Source organism: Panthera leo, chromosome C2 (genome assembly GCF_018350215.1).
Source record: "Panthera leo isolate Ple1 chromosome C2, P.leo_Ple1_pat1.1, whole genome shotgun sequence".
Classification (NCBI taxonomy): Eukaryota; Metazoa; Chordata; class Mammalia; order Carnivora; family Felidae; genus Panthera; species Panthera leo.
In genome coordinates, this window is record NC_056687.1 from 133,752,352 (window position 1) to 133,778,210 (window position 25,859).

Sequence of the window (25,859 nt, forward strand, 5' to 3'; positions counted from 1 at the left end):
TATGTTAAAAGGCCAAATGAGACCACAGCAGTCTTCTTTAAGAAGTTGTCCTTGGAATGAAATCCAGTGCCTTCCTGTAAGATTCTGCAGGATCTAGCATCTGCCTCTCTGTGGTTTCATCCCCTTCCAGTCTTACCCAGCTAACTACACATCAGCCACACTGGTCTCCTTTGTGTGCTGGAGTACTCAAGTTCATTTGGGTCTCAGGGTCTTTATACTAGGCATTCCTTCTTCCTGGAAGGCAGAGTGGAATGAGTAGTAGAGGGCAGACTCACCAGGAACAGGAAGGAGTTAGGGTGTTTGAAGGATCTGTCCAGAGTTTGTCTGGATGAAGAGCAAGAAGAAAGGGGAGCCACAGACCACTGACCTCAGCCAGGACCAGCTCTGTGAAATAGAGACTCGGGATCTGAGAAGTCCTGTAAGGTTTTTAGGGCTGAGAGCTGCACAGCAGGGGAGGGGCCTCCAGAGCCTGCTGGGCCTTAGCACTGAACTTGGGACTCAGGGTTTGGAGTAGCAGTTGCCAAGTTGGGTAAGCCTGGAAGAAAATATTAGAACTTCAGTTTAATTTTGTGAATGTTTTCTAGCATACACAATCTGTTAGTAGCTAGCACATGTATTTAATAAACAAACACATCTTACAGGCATGCTCAATAATAAAAGCATGTGCACAGTGTACAAAAAGCACTATTAAAAAAGTAAGTGCTTTCGCTCTGGAAAACAGTGTGGAGTTTCCTCAAAAAATTAAAAATAGATCTACCCTATGACCCAGCAATAGCACTGCTAGGAATTTATCCAAGGGATACAGGAGTGCTGATGCATAGGGGCACTTGTACCCCAATGTTTATAGCAGCACTTTCAACAATAGCCAAATTATGGAAAGAGCCTAAATGTCCATCAACTGATGAATGGATAAAGAAATTGTGATTTATATACACAACGGAATACTACGTGGCAATGAGAAAGAATGAAATATGGCCTTTTGTAGCAACGTGGATGGAACTGGAGAGTGTTATGCTAAGTGAAATAAGCCATACAGAGGAAGACAGATAGATACCATATGTTTTCACTCCTATGTGGATCCTGAGAAACTTAACAAAAGACCATGGGAGAGGGGAAGGAAAAAAGAAAAGGTTAGGGAGGGAGGCAAACCATAAGAGACTCTTGGAAACTGAGAACAAACTGAGGGTTGATGGGGGAGAGGGGAAAGTGGGTGATGGGCATTGAGGAGGGCACCTGTTGGGATGAGCACTGGGTGTTGTATGGAAACCAGTTTGATAATAAATTTCATATTAAAAAAAACATCTACTTCAGGTATTACCCCCCTCCAAAAAAAATAAATAAAATAAATTTGAAAAGTAAGTGCTTTAAAATTGGTGTGAAAGTCTCTCAACACAGAACAGACCAATAGCAGATGATTTCACTGGTGAGTTCTGTCTACCAAACATTTAAAGAAGAATTAACATACCCTTCCTTTGCATTTCTTTGGTTTCAGTTGTAACGTCTCCTCTTCCATTTTTTATTTTGAGTCCTCTCTCTCTCTTTAGCTACAGGTCTGTCTATTCTGTTTATCCTTTCAAAAAGCCAACTCCTGGTTTCATTGATCTTTCCCATTGTCTTATTCATCTCTATTTCATTTATTTCCCCTGTGATCTTTGCTATTCCCTTCCTTTGACCAACTTTTGGCTTAGTTCTTTTTCTGGTTCCTTGAGGGTAAACTTAGGTTGTTTATTTGAGATTTTTCTTGTTTCTTAATGTAGGTATTTATTGCTGTAATTTCCCTCTTAAACTGCTTTCGCCACATCCATATGTTTTGGTATGTTGTGTTTCCATTTTCATTTGTCTCAAGGTATTTTTTTTCATTTCTTCTTTGACCCACTGGTTGTTCAGTAGCATTTTATTGTATCTCCACGTACTTGTGAATTTCCAGTTTTCTTTGTGTGATTGATTTCCAATTTCATACCAGGGTGGTCAGAAAAGATGCTTGATATGATGTCAGTCTTCATAAATTTTTAAGACTTATTTTGTGACCTAACATGATCTATCCTGGAGAACATTCCATCTGCGCTTGAGAAGAATGTGTACTCTGTTGCCTTTGGATGGAATGTTGTGTACATATCTGCTAAGTTCATCTGGTCTTACATGTCACTTAAGGCCAGTGTTTCTTTACTGATTTTCTTTCTGGATGATCTATCTATTGAAGAAGGTGGGGTTTTAAGGTCTCCTCCTATTATTGTACTGCTGTGTATTTCTCTGTTTAGGTCTGCTAATATGTGCCTTGTATATTTAGGTGCTCCTATGTCAGATGCATAAATATTTATAAATGTTACATCCTCTTGTTGAGTTGATCCCTTTATCGTTGAGGTTACCAGGTCCTCATAAGGGGTTACTATTCTGACTGCCAGCGTTGATCCATCCAAGGGCTGGAGAATATAAGACATAGCCCATTTCCTCAAAAAGTTCATTTTCCGCTTGAGGAGATAAGGCTAACCCACATGAAACAATTAGAGAAATGAATAAGACTATAATTAAGTGTTAAATAATAGGGTAGAGACTCTACTGTATGAGTTTGGGGAAGAGACGGCATTGAGGGCTGGGCGAGTATAGCCGCATGAATGGCTCAGAACTTAAAAGAATATTTTGTAGAAAGTAAGGTTTCCCTTTTATGTGATTCATTATTTTGTTTCTTTTTTTTCTGATCTAATTGTTCACATACACTAATTTCATATGCAGATAAAACATTGGATTAAAAAAAGCCCCAGGAAGAAGTTTGTTTTTCCTATAAAATAAGATAGGAAATAATAAACAAGATGATTGTGTAGTAAATTGTCCGTGAAGCAGTTTTCCTTTTAAAATTTAATTCTAAAATAATTGTGGAAATACTAACACTTCTGACTGCAAGACCTACTGCGCCTCCTTCGCTGTGGTGGGTGTGGCCCCAAGGCAGAAGCCCTGCCTGCTTACTGGTCTCTGCAAAGCTTTCCTTCCTCCCTTCCTTCCTTCCTTCCTTCCTTCCTTCCTTCCTTTTTTTTTTTTTAAGATTTTATTTTTAAGTAATCTCTACACTCATCCTGGGACTTGAACTCACAACCCCGAGATCAAGTCACATGCTGTACCAACTGAGCCAGCCAGGAAGCCCCTGAAGCTTTCCTTCTGAATCCTGACTACCCCTGGATGTCCATCATCTCCCCTTGATGCCAAGCAATGATAGATTTAAGGATAAGAAGTGAGGAAAAGAAATTCTTCCTCCTATGCTATCCTGAAATACTGAAGAACCAGCACAATTTAGGTAGAAAATTGTGATTTGAGGAGTTATGCCTAGAATCAATTGTATTTGCAGCTAAGATTACATGTTATATGATTCAACTTGCATGGCTTTTAAAATTCAGTATGATTTACCAAACAGTTATTAACAATTAAAGTTATGTAACCACATCTTGAAATAGCTCGGTAGTATGGGAAGTCAGCAGGCTTTATAGTGTGCTGAATAAGGAATTACCATATACACAGTTGGGAAACATTGACAGTTTTCACACCAAAGTGGGCCACTTAAGGACCATTATTACAGATCATAAATTAAGATTCATTAGGATCAGTATTTTCACTGGAATGTAAAGTAGCGCTTATTTAGTTCATAGGAGCTCCGTGCTCACCATTAAGTTTTTCATTACTGGAGAAAACCAATAGATGTTATTGCAATTTACATTGGACACAGACGTACATTATGGTTTTGTAAATTTACTTTGAATAACTATTTCAGTGGCAGTGAATGTGTTTCACCAAAGTATTGTCGTGGGGTGCCTGAGTGGCTCAGTCGGTTGGGCATCTGAGTTTGGCTCAGGTCATGATCTCACGGTTCATGGGTTCAAGCCTGCTTCGGGCTCTGTGCTGACAGCTCAGGGCCTGGAGACTGCTTCGGATTCAGTATCTCCCTCTCTCTGCCCCTCCCTCTCATCTCAAAAATAAATAAAAATTTAAAAATTTAAAAAAGAGTATTTTCATGAAAATAATTGTATTCCATTGTGATCCTCTGATTTCATAATTAAAGACCCTATTCTTTTCAGAGCAGGTGTAAACCATTACATCAAATGATTTGGAAGCTTTAACCTGACCTTGAAAACTTCATTTTACAGGAATTGGAAATGTGTTTTCTTTGCATGGAGTTATTTTGAACACTGTAGGAAATATTATGGTATGGGAGTATGAGGTAGAAGGAATCACCTGAATAATTCTTATCAGAAAATGCTTTGAGTGAAGTCATTTGATTAGTTTTTAGACAAAAATATTATGGGGATCATTGCTATGAATGTCGTGGTGCAACCTGTTGAAGCTTTATTCTAAGAGGGCACCTGGCTGCCTTTGACAGTTTCCCAGTATGTCTTGGGCATGACATCCACTGGGTCCCACAAGTAGCATTAACTAGTAACCTTAGTTAAAAAAGACCCAGAGGGGAAATGTGCTCATTCTGTTTGTCTGGAATGGGACTAACTTTCAACAAATTCTAAGTGATTAGAGTATTGCAATTGTACATTTATGATAGTGTTTCTTTTTATTTTTATTTCATGAAGAAATAATTTCAGCCTGAAATGTATTTATTGAGCAGCAATAAAGAAGGTACAAACCTTCAGACAACATTTAGAGCACTTTCCAACTATGAACTCACTTATCCATTATAAGAACCCTATGAGGTAGATACTATAAATAACACATGGGGGACACAGGTATTTTTTTTAATCTCTATTGTACAAGTGGGAAATGGAGGCATAGAGAATATGCAATACTAGCTCACATCTTGTGGCTCATAGTATTTCTGTGGGTAACTCGTAAACTAAAAATTGTATAAACTGTTGGATTATTTTGTTCTACCTTGGAATAAAGAAAACCGTTTCACAGCTATGAATAAGAACTCTATGATTGACTGACTTTGCTGTTTTTGTTAGTAAAATTCTGTTACTTCTATCCATGAATTATGTAGTTTTTTTTTGCTTTCTTGTCTCTCAGTTTGTCATTTCTCTTTTGGAGAGCCTATCCTTTGCCTTTAACATTTAAGGTTGACATTCATTTTTAGAAAATGATCATCTCTTTCTTTGCCTCTGGAAGCTTATGTTAATAAGGGCCATGATGGGGCGCCTGGGTGGCTCAGTCGGCTGAGCGACCGACTTCAGCTCAGGTCATGATCTCGCGGTTTGTGAGTTCAAGCCCTGCGTCGGGCTCTGTGCTGACAGCTCAGAGCCCAGAGCCTGTTTCGGATTCTGTGTCTCCCTCTCTCTGCCCCTCCCCTGCTCGCACTCTGTCTCTCCCTCTTTCTCAAAAATAAATAAACATAAAAAAAATTTTTTTTAAAAAGTAAGGGCCATGATTCTAAACCTCTTAAGAGGAAGAGGGATGGGTTTGCATATCACTTTCAGAATCCAATCACAGTCTTTTGGGGCCTCTGAAACCCACCTGTGACCGACCCTTCAGAGACCTACCCATAGCTTAAGGACACCTTTGTTGGTGGAAGCACAGGAGAATTTAGGGACTACAGTCCTTTAAAAGGGAATAACTTTCGAAAACTATTCATTACATGGAGTACCTTAGCAAGCTGGGTCAAGTAGATGCCCTGTGGTTAGATGTAAGTGGACTACCTGTAATCCATCTGGATCATAATTCTGATGTATATTCCTCTGTATATAACTTAAAAATTTTTTCTTTTTGTATTTGTTTTTCAGCAGCTTGATTGTGACCTGTCTTGGGTAGAGGGTAATGTGGGGTATGTGTGTGTGTGTGTGTGTGTGTGTGTGTGTGTGTGTGTGTGTGTGTGCGTGTCCTGTAATTTGGATTGAATGCTAGGCATCATGTTTAATAAAGACTGAGGTAAAGAGTACTTATGCTGAGAAATGAACATGCCTCTTCCTCTTCTGGGTCATTAGTGTTGGGGAAGTTAAGCCAATCTAGTCCATAATTGAGCTGGTTTTGTATTTTGAGTTGCCATTGTTACCTTCAGTGTACCACTGACTTTACATTTCTCCACCAGTGGGCCACCATAACCTTGTGTTTAGGTGGGGGCTAGGGTCCCAAAGGGTTTACTCATTGTTCCTGTTCTGTGCTCAGCTTTCATCTACAAAGTCTGTGTGAGAAAGGGATCTCTCTCCATGTTCTTACCCCTCCTCCATGGTACAATGCCTGCTACTCCGTGCTGGGCTTCTGGGGGAGTCTGGGGGAGTTGTTGGTCCTCCTGGTCTCGTTTCAATATTAGGCAGCCCTCTGCTCCTGTGCATCAGGGCTGGGACCTTGTCAGCATTCCTGCCCTGCTTCCCATAGAAGGGAGTATCTGTGCTCCTGAGTTTGGGCAGGAGACAGTTTTCTGCCCCTCTTCTGGTGGTAGTCAGGTTCTGTTTTTATTGGTGCAGGCTTCTAAGTCCAAGAGGTTCTCCTATCCCTTGGGGCAGTAGAGCTTTGCCTGGCTTTAGAGATAGATGGATTTTGCTTCTACCCTTCCCCCAGTGGACCTAGGAGAAAGACGGCTTGCTGCTCTTCCCTCAGGGGTGTAAAGCTTTTGCTTCAATATAGTAGGGTAGTTGGGGAAACAGGCAGTTTTAATTGCCTGTGACCTGGAGAGGGGTTCTCTCTCTTGCCCTCCCCCCCCCATCTTTTTCAGGAGCACCCATGAAGAAGGCTTAAAAATGAGTACAAACTCTCCCTGTGTCTGGGACTCCTGGTTACTCTACACTGATATACTAGCCCACACTTGGCCTTTATGAATTCCTTAAAATTTTAGCGGACCTCTCACAGGCCTCCCTGGTGGCCTCTTCCTCCATGATCTGTCAAACATGAAACAGTTTCTATGTCTTGTCTCTCCTTGGAAGGGCTTGTCACTCTTTGGAATTCAGTTCCAAACTTGGTTGCTTTGTGACCACAGTTCTCTGATGAATAGAAGAAAACATGATTTTACAGATAGTCTGGCTTTTTCTTGTTATGGTAGGAGTGATGTTCTCTCTTGGCTTTGGCTTTCCACATTTTAAGCTATCAACTTTTTTTTTTTTAATGTTTGTTTTTGAGAGAGAGAGAGACAGAGTGCGAGTGGGGAAGGTCAGAGAGAGAGAGAGGGAGACACAGAATCCGAAGCAGGCTCCAGGCTCCGAACTGTCGGCACAGAGCCCAATGCGGGGCTCAAACTCATGAACTGCGAGATCATGACCTGAACCAAAGTCGAATCCTAAACCGACTGAGTCACCCAGGTGGCCCTCTAAGCTGTCATCTTAACTTGTACTTTGTCACATGGGTGACTTTCAAGTCACCTATAGGTTCCCAAGCCATAAGCTGATCTGTGCCCTCATAGACTCCTTGCCAAAGTTGGGTCAGGGTGAACTCTTGGTAATACAGTAGAGGGCATCATGGGAGAGGGAACCCGCAAGGAGAAGAATCCATGGGCCAAGCAGCTTTCTGTTATTTGCAGTAAGAGGACTTCCACGTGAGTGGGAAGCAACATCTGACCATACCTAGCTTTTCTTTTATTCCTTTCAATCCATCTGATTGTATAAAATGACCTTCAAAGTGACCGACTTCGCTCTACATCCCTTTTTTTTTTTTTTTCCTTTTTTGCTCATCTTGGAGAGCACATCAAAGTTTTAACAATGAATGAAAAACCTTGGCAAGGTAACTCTGATGTGCCCAGCGTGACTTATTCCTTCAATTCAGGGTTATTGTTACTGAGCTTAAGAAAGACCAGGCCTTGCTGTGCTCCTTTAAGGGGTCTCAAGTTGTTTCTGGGGGTGTTTGGTTTTCTTTTTTTAAGGATAGACATTTCTTTAACCTGGTGTTTCTTAACTCTCTTTAATCCTAGGCCCCCTTCAATCAACATAAAGATCTCAGGTCTTTCTTTAATGTTATTTATAAATGAAATTCAATAACTTGACTCAAACTGGAGGGACAAACGGCTGCTTAGTTTCCCTACTGCCTCCCCTTCTTCGTTCTGTTATGTCCTGCCCCCATCCCCACACTGACATCACTGCCTTTATGTAGAATTCAGCGTTTCAGGGTGGATGTAGAGGTGGGTTTTTTGGAAGCCGATTTTCCTCCAGACTGAACATTTGTCTTATGTTCCTTCTCTTGGTGTTAATAAGTGCTGATAGCAGAAATCCACCAATGGGCCAAATTTGCATTCTCTCTGACCACTCAGAAGCTTTAGATGGTGAGGACTTATAGGGGCCAGCTCTTTTTAAAAGTAGTTTGAGGCACCTCCATCTCGGCAGAAACTTGTGTTTTTTCCCTCTGGTGTTAGGTGATTAGTGCATGGAAGTTATATGCATGTTGTTTTCTTTAGGTAAAAAGACTATATATGTAGCAATATGGTTTGATAACTTTTCACCGTTAAATTCAGCTCACCTTAAGAGACAACACAGCAAATAGATTCCAGGTCTGATACTGATGCAATACAGCTGACCCTTGATCCCCGTGGATTTGAATGTGTGAGGCCCCTCACACATGGACTTTTTGTCAATAAATACAATCTAGTCCTGTAAATGTATTTTCTGTTCCTGACATTTTGCTTAATAACATTTCCTCTGGCTTACTTTGTTGTAAGAATATAGTATGTAATACGTATAGCATGTAAAATATGTTTTATTAATCAACCAATTATGTTATGGATAAGGTTCCAGTCGGTAGTAGGCTATGAACAGTTAAGTTTTGGGGGCATCAAAAGTTATACATGGGTTTTCAACTGTGTGGGGGGTTGGTGCCCCTAACCCTCACGTTGGTCAAGAGTGAACTGTACTTGATCACTGCTGGACTGAAAAGTGAAAGCCAAGTAGAAGTGAGTAGGTGTGAGGTAAAGATTCTGGGACTCGGGCAAGTTGGGGGCCTGGATCTCCTGCCATTGAACCTCAGTTGTCCTCCCCTCCCACACAAGGACTTCTGTCCTTCTCTTTCCTTACTCTTGGCCAGAGGGGACTGGCCTGCCTTCACATCTTCCGGTTCTTTCCAGCCAGTGATTCTGGTCCACCCGCTGGTGAGGGCAAGCTCACACACCTGTTCTCCTTTTTGGTCTCTGAGCAAGCACATGCCTCTGTCGTGTTTCCTAATAGCTTCATCTGTCAGGGAGGAAGGAGGCTTTGGCACGCTCTAGAGAGGACAGGATGGTTCTGGGCAACAGCAGATAGAGGGGGAAGAAGAGACAGGAAAGTCTCTGGTGAGGGAGGTCCTTGCTGTCATTACATCAGCCTGTGTTTGGGTGACCATCACGTTCGTGTGTCTACAGTGGATGATCAGAACTCACCAATCAAAACCTGGCTGGCTTGTGAAAAGCAAAGCAATGTTTTTAAAGCCTCAAGTATGGTGTTTAAGTTCCTGCCTATCCCACAGATGAGGGTGTGTGAGCACAGAAGAATGTTATTAATGTGCTTTGCAATTTGGCCTTTTCGTCTTAATAACAAAGAAAACTATGAATTTGAAATGTATCAATTGTAGTAAGTTAGAATCAATATGTTGTAACTGACAGAATAAAAGATTACAATGTTGAGGAAATGCTATATGTATTCTTAATGGATAAATGGATAAGCACCTCCATTTATCTTTGTGACTTCTTTTTACTAGTGGCACCTAGAGATATAATTTATAAAGACTATAAAATTCCCTTACTTAATTACTGTGTTGTCTTTACTGAAGGTACATGTGTGTTTTTAAAGGTAAAGACAATCCTTATTCTGAAAAATAGGAAATTTATACATTTGTTTCGTGCCCTTATGCATGGCTGATTACAAATTTAATTTCATGCCAACTTGCTTGAATAGATAGAAGGCAGTCTATGCTTTAGGGATTTGGAACAGCTATGATACAATGCATCTTATGGATACAATTGCCACAGTTTTTATGTCTTTTGCACTTTATTGTTCTGAGGATTCAATTGCAAAGAAATACTCTGCCTTGTGGCTTTTATGTTTTATCTTGGCATTTAGATCACAAAAGCCTCTATGGTTCATTTTGAAACTTTGAGGGAAATGATACCCATATGATTTAAAGTTTAAGTTTAATTACCTTCTGCAAATTGCTTTTGGAAGTATAGGTAGTCAAAAAGTAAGAGTGGTTTTAAATTGCAGATGCAGAGAATAGCACAATCACTTTCTAAAATGTAGAGGTTTTACTCAAAATAGATTCTTTCCAGAGCAGGAAAGTTAGAATTGCCTTTGTATAATATTTTTCATACTCTTTTCTTTATTGCCACGGAAGTTATATTATCTCAATCTCCATGTCTATTCCCTATGTATGAATATAATGACTTACTGAAAATTTATCAAATATTTCACGTACCTCCTGAAAGACAATAGCATGTTTTAGGTTAAAATTGTGAAAATCGTGAAAGAGGCTTTGAGGTCATTTGAGCATGTAAAGAAAATACTAAAAGTGTCTGTCTGCACAGGGAAAGAACTTAAAATACACACAGAGGTGTGGCATTGACATCTTAAGGTGGGCACCTGTTACACTGTGCGAGAAAGTTGAGGGGTGTGCCGTTGGTGATACAGACTTCTTTAGAAATAGATGCTGCCGAAAGTTTTTCACTTGATAGTGTTAATAACCTGTTGATATTGGAAGTACCTAGGTGACATTGTCCTAAGCACTAGCCTGGTGCATGCTAGTAGACTTTAATAAACCCAACTCTAGAATTTAGAAGCACCCTCAGCTATAATCTAGGCCTCCGACAGATTCATTACCCCCACAACAGTAAAACCATACCTATCTGAAGTCTTTAGAACCGTGACTAATCTAATAGGAGACTCTGATGAGCCAGGAATCTCTGCTGGGATTTCAGTGTCTACTCACTTAACACACAATTTAGTGGTCACTACTTAGCTCTGTCTGGTCTTTTGGCATATATAGTTTCCAGAAATGTCTAGACATCTTAGTGTGTACAAGTGGTCAGGAAGTGGTGTTCAAACTTTAGTATGCATCCCCATCACCCAGAGTGTTACCTACAATGCAAATTCCTGGGCACTAACCCTTGGAGATCTGATTCCCTGAGCCTAGGGATCTGCTTTCTAATCAGTAACCCAGGTAGTTGTGAGGCAAGTGGTGTGGTGACAGCCCTTTGAGAAACACGAGTATGGGAGATGTGCACACACGCAGAGCCTGCTTTGTGGGTGTATGACCTGTGCGGTTGTGCAGGCCCCACACTCAGAATGGTCCTGCACTTTGGCTTAATGCTCTTCTGTCACCTTAAAATTCTTAATGATTTTGGACAAGGAGTCCTGCATTTTCATTTTTTCCTGAGCTCTGAAAATTATGTAGCCAGCTCTCTGTACAGGATTTCATTGTGTATTATTGAAACTGTGTTTTTTGACACCCACGGACTGCAATTATTCAATAATGATTTTTTGTTTTTACTTGTTTATATTAGGCTGTAAACTCCAGGGCCCCTTCTCAGCTCTGTAAGTGATTGAGTATCATTTATTACAGAACATTCAATAGGAAATCTTAACAGAATGATTTTCTTGAAGAAATTTAATTTTTTTAAATGTTTATTTATTTAGAGAGAGACAGAGAGTGAGAGCATGCGTGTGTGTCAGGGAAGGGGGGGGGGGGGAAGGGGCAGAGATAGAGTAGAAAGAGAAGCCTAAGCAGGCTCAGTGCTATCAGCACAGAGGCCAGCGCAGGGCTCAGTCTCATGAACCATGAGCTCATGCCCGGAGCCAAGATCAGGAGTTGGACACTTAACCAGCTGAGCCACCCAGGAGCCCCTAAAAAATTTAATTTTTATTCCTAGTCTTGAACATAGATGCCTGTGTTTATGTTATTCTTATACACTATTTTTTTCTCCCAGGATGGTACAAAACAGAAAAGAGAACGGAAGAAGACAGTCTCGTTTAGTAGCATGCCAACAGAGAAGAAGATCAGCAGTGCAAGTGATTGCATCAATTCGATGGTTGAGGGTTCAGAACTCAAAAAGGTTCGCTCCAACTCCAGGATTTACCACAGGTATTTTTTACTGGATGCCGACATGCAGAGCCTGAGGTGGGAGCCATCTAAGAAGGATTCTGAGAAAGCCAAGATTGACATTAAATCCATTAAGGAAGTGAGGACGGGAAAAAATACGGACATATTCCGCAGCAATGGCATTTCTGACCAGATATCTGAAGACTGCGCATTTTCAGTCATATACGGAGAGAATTATGAGTCACTTGATTTGGTTGCCAACTCTGCAGATGTTGCGAACATCTGGGTTACGGGACTGCGGTACCTAATTTCTTATGGAAAACATACACTTGATATGTTAGAAAGTAGCCAAGACAACATGAGGACTTCTTGGGTTTCACACATGTTTAGTGAAATTGATGTAGAAGACCTTGGACATATAACTCTGTGTAATGCTGTGCAGTGCATCAGAAACCTCAATCCCGGTTTAAAAACTAGCAAAATTGAGCTCAAGTTCAAAGAATTGCACAAATCCAAGGACAAAGCTGGTACTGAAGTCACAAAGGAAGAATTTGTTGAGGTTTTCCATGAGCTTTGTACCAGACCTGAAATTTATTTCCTTTTAGTTCAGTTTTCAAGCAATAAAGAATTTCTTGATACCAAGGACCTTATGATGTTTCTTGAGGCAGAGCAGGGTGTGGCACATATAAATGAGGAAATTAGCCTTGAGATTATTCACAAATATGAGCCATCCAAAGAAGGTAAGGAAAAGGGCTGGCTTTCCATAGATGGGTTCACTAACTACCTTATGTCACCTGACTGTTATATATTTGATCCGGAACATAAGAAGGTCTGTCAAGATATGAAGCAACCTTTGTCTCATTACTTTATAAACTCATCTCATAACACATACTTAATAGAGGATCAGTTCCGAGGTCCCTCTGATATCACGGGATACATCCGAGCTCTTAAAATGGGTTGCCGGAGTGTTGAGTTAGATGTATGGGACGGGCCAGATAATGAACCTGTAATTTACACGGGCCACACCATGACCTCTCAGATAGTCTTCCGCAGTGTCATTGATATTATTAACAAGTACGCATTCTTTGCTTCAGAGTATCCTCTTATCTTATGTTTAGAAAATCACTGTTCTATTAAACAGCAGAAGGTAATGGTTCAGCACATGAAGAAAATTTTAGGAGACAAGCTCTATACAACATCACCCAATGTGGAGGAATCTTATCTGCCATCCCCAGATGTCCTGAAGGGGAGGATACTAATTAAAGCCAAGAAGCTGTCCTCAAATTGCTCAGGCGTAGAAGGGGATGTTACTGATGAAGATGAGGGAGCAGAAATGTCTCAGAGGATGGGAAAGGAGAACGTGGAGCAGCCCAACAATGTGCCTGTGAAGCGATTTCAGCTATGTAAAGAACTGTCTGAACTGGTGAGCATCTGCAAGTCGGTTCAGTTCAAAGAATTTCAGGTGTCATTTCAGGTGCAGAAGTACTGGGAAGTGTGTTCATTTAACGAAGTGCTTGCCAGCAAATATGCCAATGAGAATCCAGGGGACTTTGTAAATTACAACAAACGTTTCCTTGCTAGGGTTTTCCCCAGCCCCATGAGAATTGACTCCAGTAACATGAACCCTCAAGACTTTTGGAAGTGTGGTTGTCAGATCGTAGCCATGAACTTTCAGACCCCAGGCCTGATGATGGACCTGAATATTGGCTGGTTCAGGCAGAATGGGAACTGCGGCTATGTCCTTCGGCCGGCCATCATGAGGGAGGAAGTGTCTTTCTTCAGTGCCAACACAAAGGACTCCGTCCCTGGGGTTTCACCTCAGCTTCTTCACATTAAAATCATTAGCGGGCAGAACTTTCCCAAACCCAAAGGATCAGGTGCCAAAGGTGATGTAGTGGATCCTTACGTCTATGTTGAAATTCACGGAATCCCTGCCGACTGTGCGGAACAAAGGACAAAAACAGTGCACCAGAATGGGGATGCTCCCATTTTTGATGAAAGCTTTGAATTTCAAATCAACCTCCCTGAACTGGCCATGGTGCGCTTTGTTGTACTAGATGATGACTACATCGGGGATGAGTTCATTGGTCAGTACACAATCCCCTTTGAATGTTTACAGACAGGCTACCGCCACGTCCCCTTGCAGTCACTGACTGGAGAGGTCCTAGCACACGCTTCTTTGTTTGTCCACGTGGCCATTACTAACCGAAGAGGAGGAGGGAAACCACATAAAAGGGGCCTTTCTGTGAGAAAAGGGAAGAAATCCAGGGAATATGCATCTTTAAGAACATTGTGGATTAAAACTGTAGATGAGGTGTTCAAGAATGCCCAGCCCCCTATACGGGATGCCACAGATCTGAGAGAGAACATGCAGGTACGTTCTTGTGGTTAAGTATTTACTCAACGGCTTTTCTTCACACTGAAGGCTTTGGAAGGGTTTGTTTTTATAATACTGTGTTTGATTTTAAATAATTTGTAAATTCCAATTCGCTATTAGACCATTTACCACTAGTCTCATTTTTTTTTATCATTTAAATTTCCAAAACTGTAGTTGGTATTGAAAATATTGATAATGTATTAGAATCCATTTTTATTGAAATGAAATGAAATTTTATTAATATTAAAATAAATTTGCTGTCTAACATAACCATATCCTAGTCCTTGTTAATCCTAGTCCTTGTCTGCTTAACGGATCCCCATTTTTTTTTCTAAGAATGTACATGGGAATCTCTGGTTTTTCTGAATAAATAATCTTTATTATCTTTAGCTGGAGCACACTTTGAGGACTTACCAAAATAAAAGGGACAGGTTCCAGTCCTTTCTTCTGGAGCTACAGTGCTAGGAAAATAGCAAGCCCTTAAGTGAGCCATTGCATTTGTGTTTTGAGCCTCCTCTTGATTTTAGAGGACAGCTATTGTTTAAGTAAAAGACATGTGGCATCTATATTTATTAGAAGTCTAAGATAATAATTACCTCTAAACTGTATAATCACTAAAAGCAATCAGGAATTAATGTGTAATTAAGGATCGTCCACACGTCCAGCAATATACTAAGGCCTGCCTCACAGAGCTAAGCGGCCCTAACCCGGCCCAGTGTGTGAGAGAGCCACATCTGTGGTAGCTGCTCGGCATGTGTTTGTATTATATATATGTGTGTTATGTATGTGTATATATATGTATTATATATATAATGTATCAATTGATTTTACATATATATATATATAACCATTATGAGAAGAATGCCACCAGCAAGTAAACCTGATTCAGAATATTCAGATTTCAACCCTGTACTGATGTTATAGATACCTCATTACTAAAAAGACCTTACCACAATGGAGAAATTTTATTCTCTTTCTCTCCAAGTAAAAGCATAACAGAAATCCAAAGGGCTTTTCCCTGTTTCTCAGGGTGAAAATGGTTTGGTAAACCCTCAGCTCTGAGCAAGCCACACGGTCCCCTGCCACAGGGCTGCTGTTGTGTGTGTGACACAGCCTTCCCGTGAAGGTTCTCCAGAGCTCGAACATCCTGTTTCCAGAGCTGCGTGTCTGCACTGACCCCGACAGGGCAGTCGGTGGCGGGGCTTAACGAGCACCTGCCAGGCATGCCGTCTGGGCCAGGAGGACGCAGCTGTGAACAAGCGATCCCTTTAGTTGGGAGTGGGCAGTGGGGGAGGGAATCAGACCGTGAGCAGGTAGGTGAATGAGCACATAGGTCAGTTGCAGACACAAGCAAGGGCTGTGAAGAAAATAAAACAGGAAGGTGTGATGGAGTTATTGGGAGACCCTGCTGTCGATATCACAGCCGTGGTTTATTGTCACAAGCAGTCGACATACAGGTGATTTTGAGCAAAATGACATTGAGTTTGATGTCCATGTTTAAAGAGCTACTAATAAGAAAATGTTTAAATCTAAAGCAAAGTGCTACTCATTTCTAAGACTGGGGTATCTGAGAGCAGAAGGCACAGGACTTGGAAGGCCCGACTCCTCCCCTCTGGCCACCGTGCCCAGATAGGGACCCCATGTATGTCTGGAATAAGTCCTATTCTGGTTAGGATGTACCTGTTGTTATAGCATAGTGATTCAAAGCATAGGTCTCAACATCGGCGGATTCAGGCAAAATCTTGACTCCTTCACTTACCAGCCGTGTGTCCTCAGAGAAATAACAGAGAGGGTACAGCCGAGACTCAGTTTCTTCACCCACTGCGTGCCTCTTTGAGAGAATTAGAGGAGGTAGTACATAGTAAGCATGCCCACTGTAGCTTTGCACTTGGTAAGTGCTCAAAGAATGCCAGCTTATGGTGTTTTACACTCTCAAGAGGTTTTCTTTAACGGAAATTTTAATGGCATACCTCTGGTGATTAGCAAAAAGAGAGAGGGAGAAACCTTGAAATCGGTGGGCACACTAATAGGGACGGTCTCCTGGTGGGCAGGCCTCCCCAGTAAACTGCAGTGCCCTCACAATTCCTTTCAATTTTCTGGTGGTTTACTGGCCATCTTTGGCATCCCTTGGCTGGCAGATCACTGCCTTCATCTTTATATGACTTTCAAAGCTAAGAAGCAGAGATAGAGCAGACTTTCTTATGCCCTCAGAGGAACAGACCATATCAAAACCTTGATCTTGGACTTCTAGCCTCCATAAGTGAGATAATAAATTTGTTGTTTAAACCGCACCCCCCCCCCAAAAAAAAAATTCCTTTAGATTTGGAGCCGGCATAACCAGATGAGAGACATTCAAGTTTCTGTCTCACAAATACCCTTTTCCCTTTCTGATGGCTAACATATTTGACACTTACTTCAAACCTGATTTTTTTTTCTTTACCTCTTTTGAGTACAGAAGCCATTCTTTTTGTTTGCTCATGATTGCATTCCAGCCTTAGCACCACTGTGAACTTTGATCGGAAAAGAGGCTTTACCCTTCAGAAGAATTTTACTTCTGATAAATTGGTATTGCAAATGTCTATAACTGTATTTACTTTGGAAAATAGCCAATTTTTCCTGGAATAAAATAATCATTAGCTAATTCTGTCATAACATTGTTAATAACCATTGTATCAGGCAGTTCAAATATAATCAAGTATATCAAGTAAAATATCCGTGAGAAATTAAGGCCTCTGGTTAATTACAAAGTGCCTCCTTTCTTTCCTCTTAACAGAATGCAGTGGTGTCATTCAAAGAGCTGTGTGGCCTCTCCTCTGTGGCCAATCTCATGCAGTGCATGTTGGCGGTATCTCCCCGCTTTCTGGGAGCTGATAACACACCCCTCGTGGTCCTGAATCTTAGTGAGCAGTATCCCACGATGGAGTTGCAGGGAATCGTGCCTGAGGTTCTAAAGAAGATTGTAACAACTTACGACATGGTGAGTTGTTGTTTGTACTTTTATGGAGCCCGAGTGAGAGAGACATCTTAAGACAATACACCAGACATACTTAGGCGCTCTTGTTAAGATGTGCTTTCCTATTTCATGCTTCATGTGCCTGTGTTGGAAAAATTATTCCTCTGACTTCACTGTATATGAAAGAGCTTACTCTTTTGTTGTTGTTTTAGAAAGCAGGATTCAGAAACACTTCTCTCAGTTGGATTAAATAGTCGTTAGCTTTTCAAGAATATATCTGAATTGATTTCTAAAGCATACACTATTTTCTACACATACATAGCAAGGAATTTTTTTTTCATATTTCTCTGCAATCAGAGAAAATTTGCTCAGTTTTGTTTTGTTTTCATTTTTCAGACTGGTAAAAGTGAGAAGTTTAATTTTTTCTAAAATAAGTTTTAAACACCATTAGGGGCAATTTCTTCCATCACATGATTATAATGTTTGATGCTTTCCTCCCTTACAGCAGCTTCTCTGAGATACCTGTAATTTGTAATCAACTTAACGTTAATGAGGTATCCTCAGGATAGCTAGAATATTACATTTTTGTGTTTACATAGATCTTGCATTTTCATAATCACATCCTGCTCTTATTGTGTTTTTCGGCTTTGCATAGCTCTAAGGGAGAATTAGTGGGTGAACAACACTGTTTTCACGCTCACAACGTAGTGGAGGCTGTCAGAACTCGTGAGTGCTGGCTGTTGCTCTTACAGCCTGTGAGGTTCGGTGCTGTTGGACAGCCCTCTCCCACATTGGCCAGGCTGTCCGCCTTTGCTCCTCAGGGTGCTCAGAGGTAAGAGGCCACACCCACTACGTCCTCCACATGAAATGCATGAGCTAAGACCACAGAACCCTAGGCTTCATCTGATGTAGCCTGCTGTGTTAAAGATGAAATGGGATTTGCATCATAAACCCTAACAGAAATATTTTTGACTGTTCTGTAAATTGATCTAAAAGCTTTAGTTTGGAGGGATTTCTACAATTCAAAGGAAAGAGACAGCACGTTAGGTCAGCATTTCCCACAGTGTGTTCAGAGAAACCTTGATTTCTTAGGATATGAGTAAATATCACTTGGGAGGAAGGGTTCCGTGGTGAAATAATTTGGGGAAATACTGCTTTGAACAAAATTAATCCTATGTCTTTACTGCAGGACTTCTTGGGGCCTTTTATTTGCTAACACAGTGAGTCCCCAAGAGGGCGATAGATACAGTATGCCCCGTTTCACAAATCGACTTGACTATGGCGTACTGTTTCTAAAAACAAACGTTTGAAATACCTTTTGCTCTTGATCTTCTAAACTTCTTGACCGTATTCACTCGAGTCTTCAGGTAAATAAGACCTGGAGGTACAAGTCAGTAGAACACAATATTTTAAAACAGCTTATCAGTTCATTACCTTAAAAAGGTGATTTGTGAGCTTTTTCCTAGATTCCTGTGCAGTAGCTGCAGATGCGAATTAGTCCCTACTATTTCTAGCTTAGAGTTCATGGTAGTGTAAGAGATATAAAGGGCCTAACAGTGGACACTGCAAGCAAACTACAGAGAGTGGCAGTCAACCTGAAGAAAGGACGAAGGCCGGGGGCAAATGCATCTAAACCCTGGGGGGAGCACTGTGTTGGGTGTCCCAGGAGTCACAAGAATGAGCATGAATCTCCCTTGTCCTCAGGGAGCTGTGCAGTCAACTAGAAGGTAGGAGGCAGCTGGGGAGCAAAACAAGAAGCTTATGCTGTGATCCTTTGTGGCCAAAAAAAAAAAAAAAAAAAGGAAAGATAGAAGAGGTAAAAATGGGAAAGTTTGAAGAGCTCTTTCATGCTGTGACCGAGGCCACCTAATTAGTTCCCACCTCCTCAAGTTTCATGAGGAGGGGCCAGAAGAAGTAGCTGGTGTGTGTAAATGCTTCTTAACCTGAAGCAACAAATAAAACTGTCAGACATTTTGTAGACCTATTTTGTTCACCAAAATCTAACATGACTTAGACCCTGATCTCTGTAGCAGTCATACAGTGACATTTCTTCATGGTAACCTTTTTAACAGGGACTTCCTGAGAGTTGGGGTGGTGGTACCCCACGTAGGTGATAACAGGGTGGATGGAACACGGGTTAGGTCCCAGGACCTAGTCCAGGGGCTGAGTGCCGACCCTGAGCAGGAGGTTCTCAGGGTTCGTGGTCAAGAGGCGTATGGACGCGGGCAACCTCACAGCACCCATCACCGTATTTGGCACAGGAATCACTCAGTGTTCTTGGTTCCCTGCCCCTTCCTCTTCTTGGGCTTGTAAATGATAACTCTTATTGCGTAACTCTTGTCTGCACATAACTTTACAGTAGTGTGGTTGCGGAAGTGATAAGACAGAATGTTTTAGCTTGTTGAAAGTTTTTAAATTGTGGAATTACTCTTACATAATGTTTAATTGAAATAGCTCTGCTGTATTATACCCCTGGTTCTATTGATTTGTTCTGTTTTAACTCCCATCTGAAAAGCTACGCTATAAAATATTTAAAAGTAAGTTCAGATTATTATAATTTGAATTTTAAAACCTGTAATATTGCTATAGCAATAACTCTTGTAATGTTTTTTAGTCCTTTTATAAGTAACTTAATGGTTTCTCACCTTGTGGCAATTAATGGACTAAAGCTAGATAAAAGAATATCAATGGGAAGTGTACTAAGGCCTTGGACAGCCTATAACTTTAAATAGAGCTCTTTATTTTTGTAATGTTATATTGAGATTTACCCAAAATTAACCTTGGGAATAAGATCTTATTTCATTTCATTGACTTCCCATTTATACTTTGAAGCCTCCAGGTGAGAAGTAAAAATAGTGTGAGAAATCCCCTCCAGAAGTCCTATGTCATTGCCAGTCTACACTGCTGAAGCCTGCCCTCTGGGAAGGGCAGGGCCATGACATGGCCTGTCTTGAGTGTACAGATATTTATTTATGCTATCACGACTGTGATTACTTTTCAGTGTCTAAACTCTTATTAATAAACCAGTATATCAGAAATATGCCAGTTGCTTTGTGAAAAAGGAGAATGCAGAGAAGGAATTGGCCATGGAAATGTGAACAACATATAAGCCACTCTGGAGGCTAGAAAAGAATGTCCAGGTGTAGGGTGGCCACACGTCTTGGCTTTCCTGCTGGTACACCTGTTATCCCAGAATCATTATTACTAATTTTCCCTTTAACTCTTAGAAGTGTCTTTGTTTAGATAATTAGTTGTATGGTCACCCTCTCCATAGCCCCTGGATTGTCCTAATGGCTCCTGTGATTACCACCAACAAATGGGTTTTTAAATCTGCCCAAACTGTGTTTTTGCCCTATTTGTGGTAACTTCTTGGGTCCTGGAAATGATGACGTTTAACCCTGGGTCAAAGCCATTCATGAGTCAAAGCAGATGTCAAAGCCATTCAGGAGTAGAGGAAGAAGAGAGGTACAGATACCTTCTCAGACTAGGCAGATCAGGGGTGGGGGTTGTTGAAAATAGGAACTGGACTGGTATGGAGAGTGGGAATGTCCATGTGTTGTCAGACAAATAAGCCTTTTCTTCCCTTGAGATGTTTATAATTTAATAGAAGAGATAAAGTGTATCCATAGAGAGTAAAATGATACCTAATAGATATTTTTAAATATGTAAACAAATTATTTGGATATTTGTGGGCAACAATGGTCAGTTTCAGGTATAGGGATTAGGAAAACTTCAGAGAAATATTGGCCTTTGAGCTAGACCTTTAAGAATGAGTCACATTTCAACAGGTAGAGATGATAAAAAGTAGGCTGTTGAAAGCTGAGTTCACAGAGTGAAACATGCTCAGAAATGTGGAAGCACATCTGGGAAATTAACGTTTGGACTGTGGTCATTCCTGAACAGTACAGGGCTAAGCTCAGACTTGGGTATTATAGACTATAAGAGGGTTAGAGCAAAAGACAGCTCAGAGAACACATGATGAGTGCCTTCATTTTACAGATAATTAAATGGAAACCCTGTGGCACATCAAATTAATGGCAGAACTAGGTTTAGAGCCCGAAGAGTCTCTTTGTCCATTTTTTTTTTCTGCAATCCAGATCAGGAAAATTAGCCATGTGTGGAATGTAGATGAATGATCAATATACAGATAAAGCCCAGATATCTTCGATAATAATAATCCAAAGTTGTTCATGTGGGGCTCTCAAAGTAAGAGGTAACTCGTTCCTGATTCCTGTTCCTCATGAAGATGGAAAATAATTCATATTTCATACTTCGGTGTATAGTAAAAGGGAGATTCAATGAGCTTAAACTAAGGAAGACTATTTCAATAGTTAGATCAAATTCCGCTCAAAGAAATCTGGCTTTAGGTATCTGAACATATCTGTTATATTATTACTTCAGAAAACAAAACATTTAAATATTTTACTTAAAACTTATGTAAATGAACTTGAATGCATTCACTCTTCACAATTAAATGTCAAGATTGAGCTTGTTCTCTCATGTAATTAAAAGCTGTTCGGGACATCTGCATGGCTCACTCAGTTAAGTGTCCAACTCCTGATTTCAGCTCAGGTCATTATCCCATGGTTGCGGAATTAAGCCCCGTGTCAGACTCTGAGCTAACAGTGTGGAAACTGCTTGGAATTCTCTGTCTGTCTCTCTCTCTCTCTACCCCTCCCCTATTGATGCACTTGCACTCTGTTTCTCTTAGATAGATAGGTAGGTAGGTAGGTAGATAAACTTTAAAAAAAAAGCCTGGTGGGAGAAAATAAGGATTTTGTAACCTGAGTTTAAGACATTCTAGTGAATGCCTGGATATTCTTTATGATATATCGTGCTCTTAAGATTGTATCTGTACTGGCATTTCAAGGCTCAACCTTCCCCTCCCACCAATATCAGTGATCTAACTCATAGTCATTTTAAATGAAAGTGATTTTTACCACCCTTTTAATATTGATGAAAGTCATCATTCCGCTCTCTAGCTCTCTTTTTTTATTAGTTTCAGATTTCAGACTAGAAGTTTCTAAATTTTTGTGAGATCTGTCCTAAAATATAGAGACCAAGGCGTCAACGCCTTCCCTCTTTAGAAAGAAAACATTGGCAGTGTTCCAAAAAAGAAAGTTCTCCTTAAATGTTTTTTTCCACTGGGCTTTGGGGATAGTATTCAAAGTAGAATAAGCCAGACACTGAAAGATAAGTACTACATGATTCCCCTTGGGTGAGTTATCTCAAAGAGTCAAGGTCCTAAAACTAGAGACTGGCATTAGCCACACAGCATCATGCCACTAGTCAACAGAAACGTGTTGTACATCTAAAATTTGTTAAGAAGATGGCTCTCGCATTAAGGGGTTCTTAGTACAACTTTTTAAAGAAAAAATGTATTTCCTTGATTTTTCAAGCTATGGTTTTCTAATATGGAATATGGAATACATTTTGGTCATTATAGTTAAATAGAAGACGAAGTTATAGGCAATGAAAAGAAGAAAACGTACAAAAAAATAATGGCTGATTCTGTTCCAGGCAGTAGGGCTGTCCAGATGCACAGCGGTGGACACTTGGGCAGCCCCTGTCTATTCAGAGATTATCTAGAAATTCATTCTTACCATTGCAGTACCTTTGTATCGACTTTCTATTTAAAATTAGTCTGTTTCAATCTTTTGCAGCTTCACAAAAATCTTTATTTTAATTGCTTTATTATTTAATTAAGAAAGCATACTCTGAGGAATCCATTTATCCAGTAGACAATAGTGGGTTTTTTTAGTGTTAAACGGGAGGAACCCCATGCTCTGTCTAGGAGGATATTATTTGCTCTCTGAGTGTTTTTGTATAAATTACTGAAGAGTCCCTTCTAACTCATTACTTTAAGTATTTCTTTGAAAAAAAAAAAAAACAGTTTCTTTAAATAAAACATGTGAAATGACACGTTAGCAATTAGCACCCAACATCAGGAGCACTCTGCTTTATCTTGTTGGTATGATTTCACGTATTTTGTCTTACCACTGCTTAATGCAGTGAAGAGATAAATCACACTTCATAATTAATGGAGTCGGCCCATCTGGACCGAGCCAGAGATGATCTGTAATAAGGCTGCTATTGATCCCATCTCCTTTGTGGCTCTCTTTATCACTCTACTGCCTCAGAACTTAACATCAAAAGCTTCTTTTAATTGAAGGTGTCAACCTTTCCAACTTTTGTAACTATAGGAAAAAGACCCGATGGAATATTATGCTTTGGGATAAGACTGAGCTTAGATGTGTGTGTGTAGGTATGTGTGTATATGTGTGTGTAGGAAAGGTGGGTATATCCTGCAGAGGGAAGATCAGAAACCCAAAGGCTATAGTCTAATTCAGTGACAGGGGAGGTCCAGCCAGTGATGTGTCCAAAAGCAGTTTCTGTGGAGTCATCAAAACCATACAGCTGAGCTACTCCAAAATGGTTCATGCTGCCAAGCGGATAGAAGGAAGAAGGAATGTTAAAGACACAGTGTGGTGACAACATCACACATGTGATGAGATCAGATACAGCGGCTGCCACTCAGTAAGTAATCAGATGCAGGGAGACTGGGAAACTTTTGGAAGATGGGGCTTCAAGGTGTGCACACAGTGGTGACTATAGACTATTTCTGATCAGTTTTCTAGTCTTACATGTCTCCACAGAAACTGAGAAGCACATATTCAGAAGTATTCTTATGTGCGTGTGTGCACGCGTGCACACACACTCACACACACACACACACACACACACACACACACAAGAATAGCATTTTAAGGGCTGACAGTACCTTTGAAAGAGAGACTTCATTGTATAGCAATTTTTATCAACGAAATCTGATACCCAGCTCTGAACTCTCTGGGAGGACAGACATGAAAACCTTAATGGTGTTCAACGTGTTGTCAGATGGTGTCTTCAGGCAAGAAATGATAAACGGTATTAAGCAAGCACTGTAGCATGTGATGTACCAGCAGTCTGATTTAAAATTTCGAAGTAAGCTAGGAAAGAGTAATATGGTTGGAGCTGTCTAACCATATTGGCAAACGAGAAATGGGAGCCTGCTCTTGAAATCACTGCAGTTCTTGGGTAGATTTCATTTGAAGGAAGGCCACCAGGGGAGCTGTGCAGTGGTTTGGGGCCATGTATTTGGTGGGTCTCTGCTGTTTTACTTCTCTGTTTAGAGCCTTTCTTTTGCTTTTTAAAGGGGCAGAGCTAGATTGCTTATTTTGCAAACACTTAATCTCACTGAATCTGAAACCTAAAGCTCCAGAAAAGTTAGGGAACTTCATTCTAAACCATGCTTTATGTAAGAGAACACTACTACATTTTTGATAAAACTAAGATCATTGAAGTATTGTGATTTTTTTTTTCCTATCCAAGAACAGAGGAATTACCTGTTCCCATCAAATTCCACATTGCATTTTAGATTTTGCTCTTATGTAATTTCTTCAAAGTTTATTTTTAATATTGTCTCGCCTTGACCAGAAGCATTTCAGGTTTCTGCATTGGGTAAAGGTGCCTCCTTGCGTGGTTTGCTAAGTTCTTCTTTCTGTCAAGAACCCTTCCAGGAAATTAAAAAAATAAAAGGACTGTACACATATTTAAAACAGCGTTCCTTGCTCTGTAAATAATATACACCGTTCTTTTGCTCAGTCAGGATGTATACTGGTGGCTTTTCGAAACGGTGAGGAAGCATTTAGTTTCCTTATCCTAATTTATTTAGTAAATGTTTTGTTTCCACTAGACTGTGAGTAAGTAAATGTTCATTGAGCAGAGAAGGTAGCACTGTGGTCTTCTCACTTCTGTGGCCAGTTCATCTTCACATGACCTTATGCCTCTGTGGCAGATAAGTGCAAACTTCACACTCAACTCAGGTAGCAAAGAAAAATGTACCTTTCCTGTCTCTTTCAGGAAGGAGGTGGGTATTCCTCAGTTTTCATTCACTTAGTAAACTTGATCCATTGTATTGATTTAATCATCTACTTTGGACTGTAAATGCTCAGTCTCTCACACTTTCTTTCCCTCTGCTTCTCTACAAAGTGGCCACTTGTTGCCTGGAGGGGGGTGGGTTGTAAAAGGGTTCTTTCTGTATTCTTACTAAAGAATCATTCTTTTTTCTTTCTTTCTTTCTTTATTTTGAGACAGAGAGAGCATGGGAGGGGCAGAGAGGGAGAAGGTGGGAGAGAATCCCAAGCAGGCTCTGCATGGTCAGCGTGGAACCCGCTGTGGGGCTCAAACTCTCGAACTGTGAGACCATGACCTGAGCCAAAACCAAGAGTAGGATGCTTAACTGATTGAGCCACCTAGGCGCCCCTAAAGAACATCATTCTAACGCTTGCCATCCTCTCCCTCACCCCCATTCACCTTAAGGCTGGTTCTTGCCATGGAGGGATCTCATAGCTCCCTCCAGTCACTCAGGACTTCAAGAGACACTTCTCCTTCACTGCTCCTTTCTTCCTCCCATCCAGGCGCCACCAACCACAAAATGGTTTATAAAATATGACCATACATGTGGGGAAAAAATAACTTTACGCTCTCCCCATAACACCTATGTTCCTGCTGCAGCCCCGCGCCCTCCCCCCCCCCCCCCCCCCCCCCCCCCCGTTATCAGCATTCCCTCCCCACTGCTTC

The 25,859-nt window shown here is 40.8% G+C and overlaps 1 protein-coding gene across 5 annotated transcripts in view; it reads left to right on the plus strand.

Moving 5' to 3' along the window:
- PLCL2 (phospholipase C like 2) overlaps positions 1 to 25,859 on the plus strand; it is a 194,878-nt gene that overhangs the window by 109,201 nt on the left and 59,818 nt on the right. For all 5 annotated transcript variants that reach the window (XR_006207054.1, XM_042954817.1, XM_042954818.1 and 2 more), the window contains exons 2-3: positions 11,795 to 14,281; positions 17,058 to 17,261. Coding sequence is in view for 4 of the 5 variants with exons in the window: in XM_042954817.1 (XP_042810751.1) it covers positions 11,795 to 14,281; positions 17,058 to 17,261 (2,691 nt within the window). In the remaining variant the exon portion in view is untranslated. The remainder of the gene's footprint in view (positions 1 to 11,794; positions 14,282 to 17,057; positions 17,262 to 25,859) is intronic.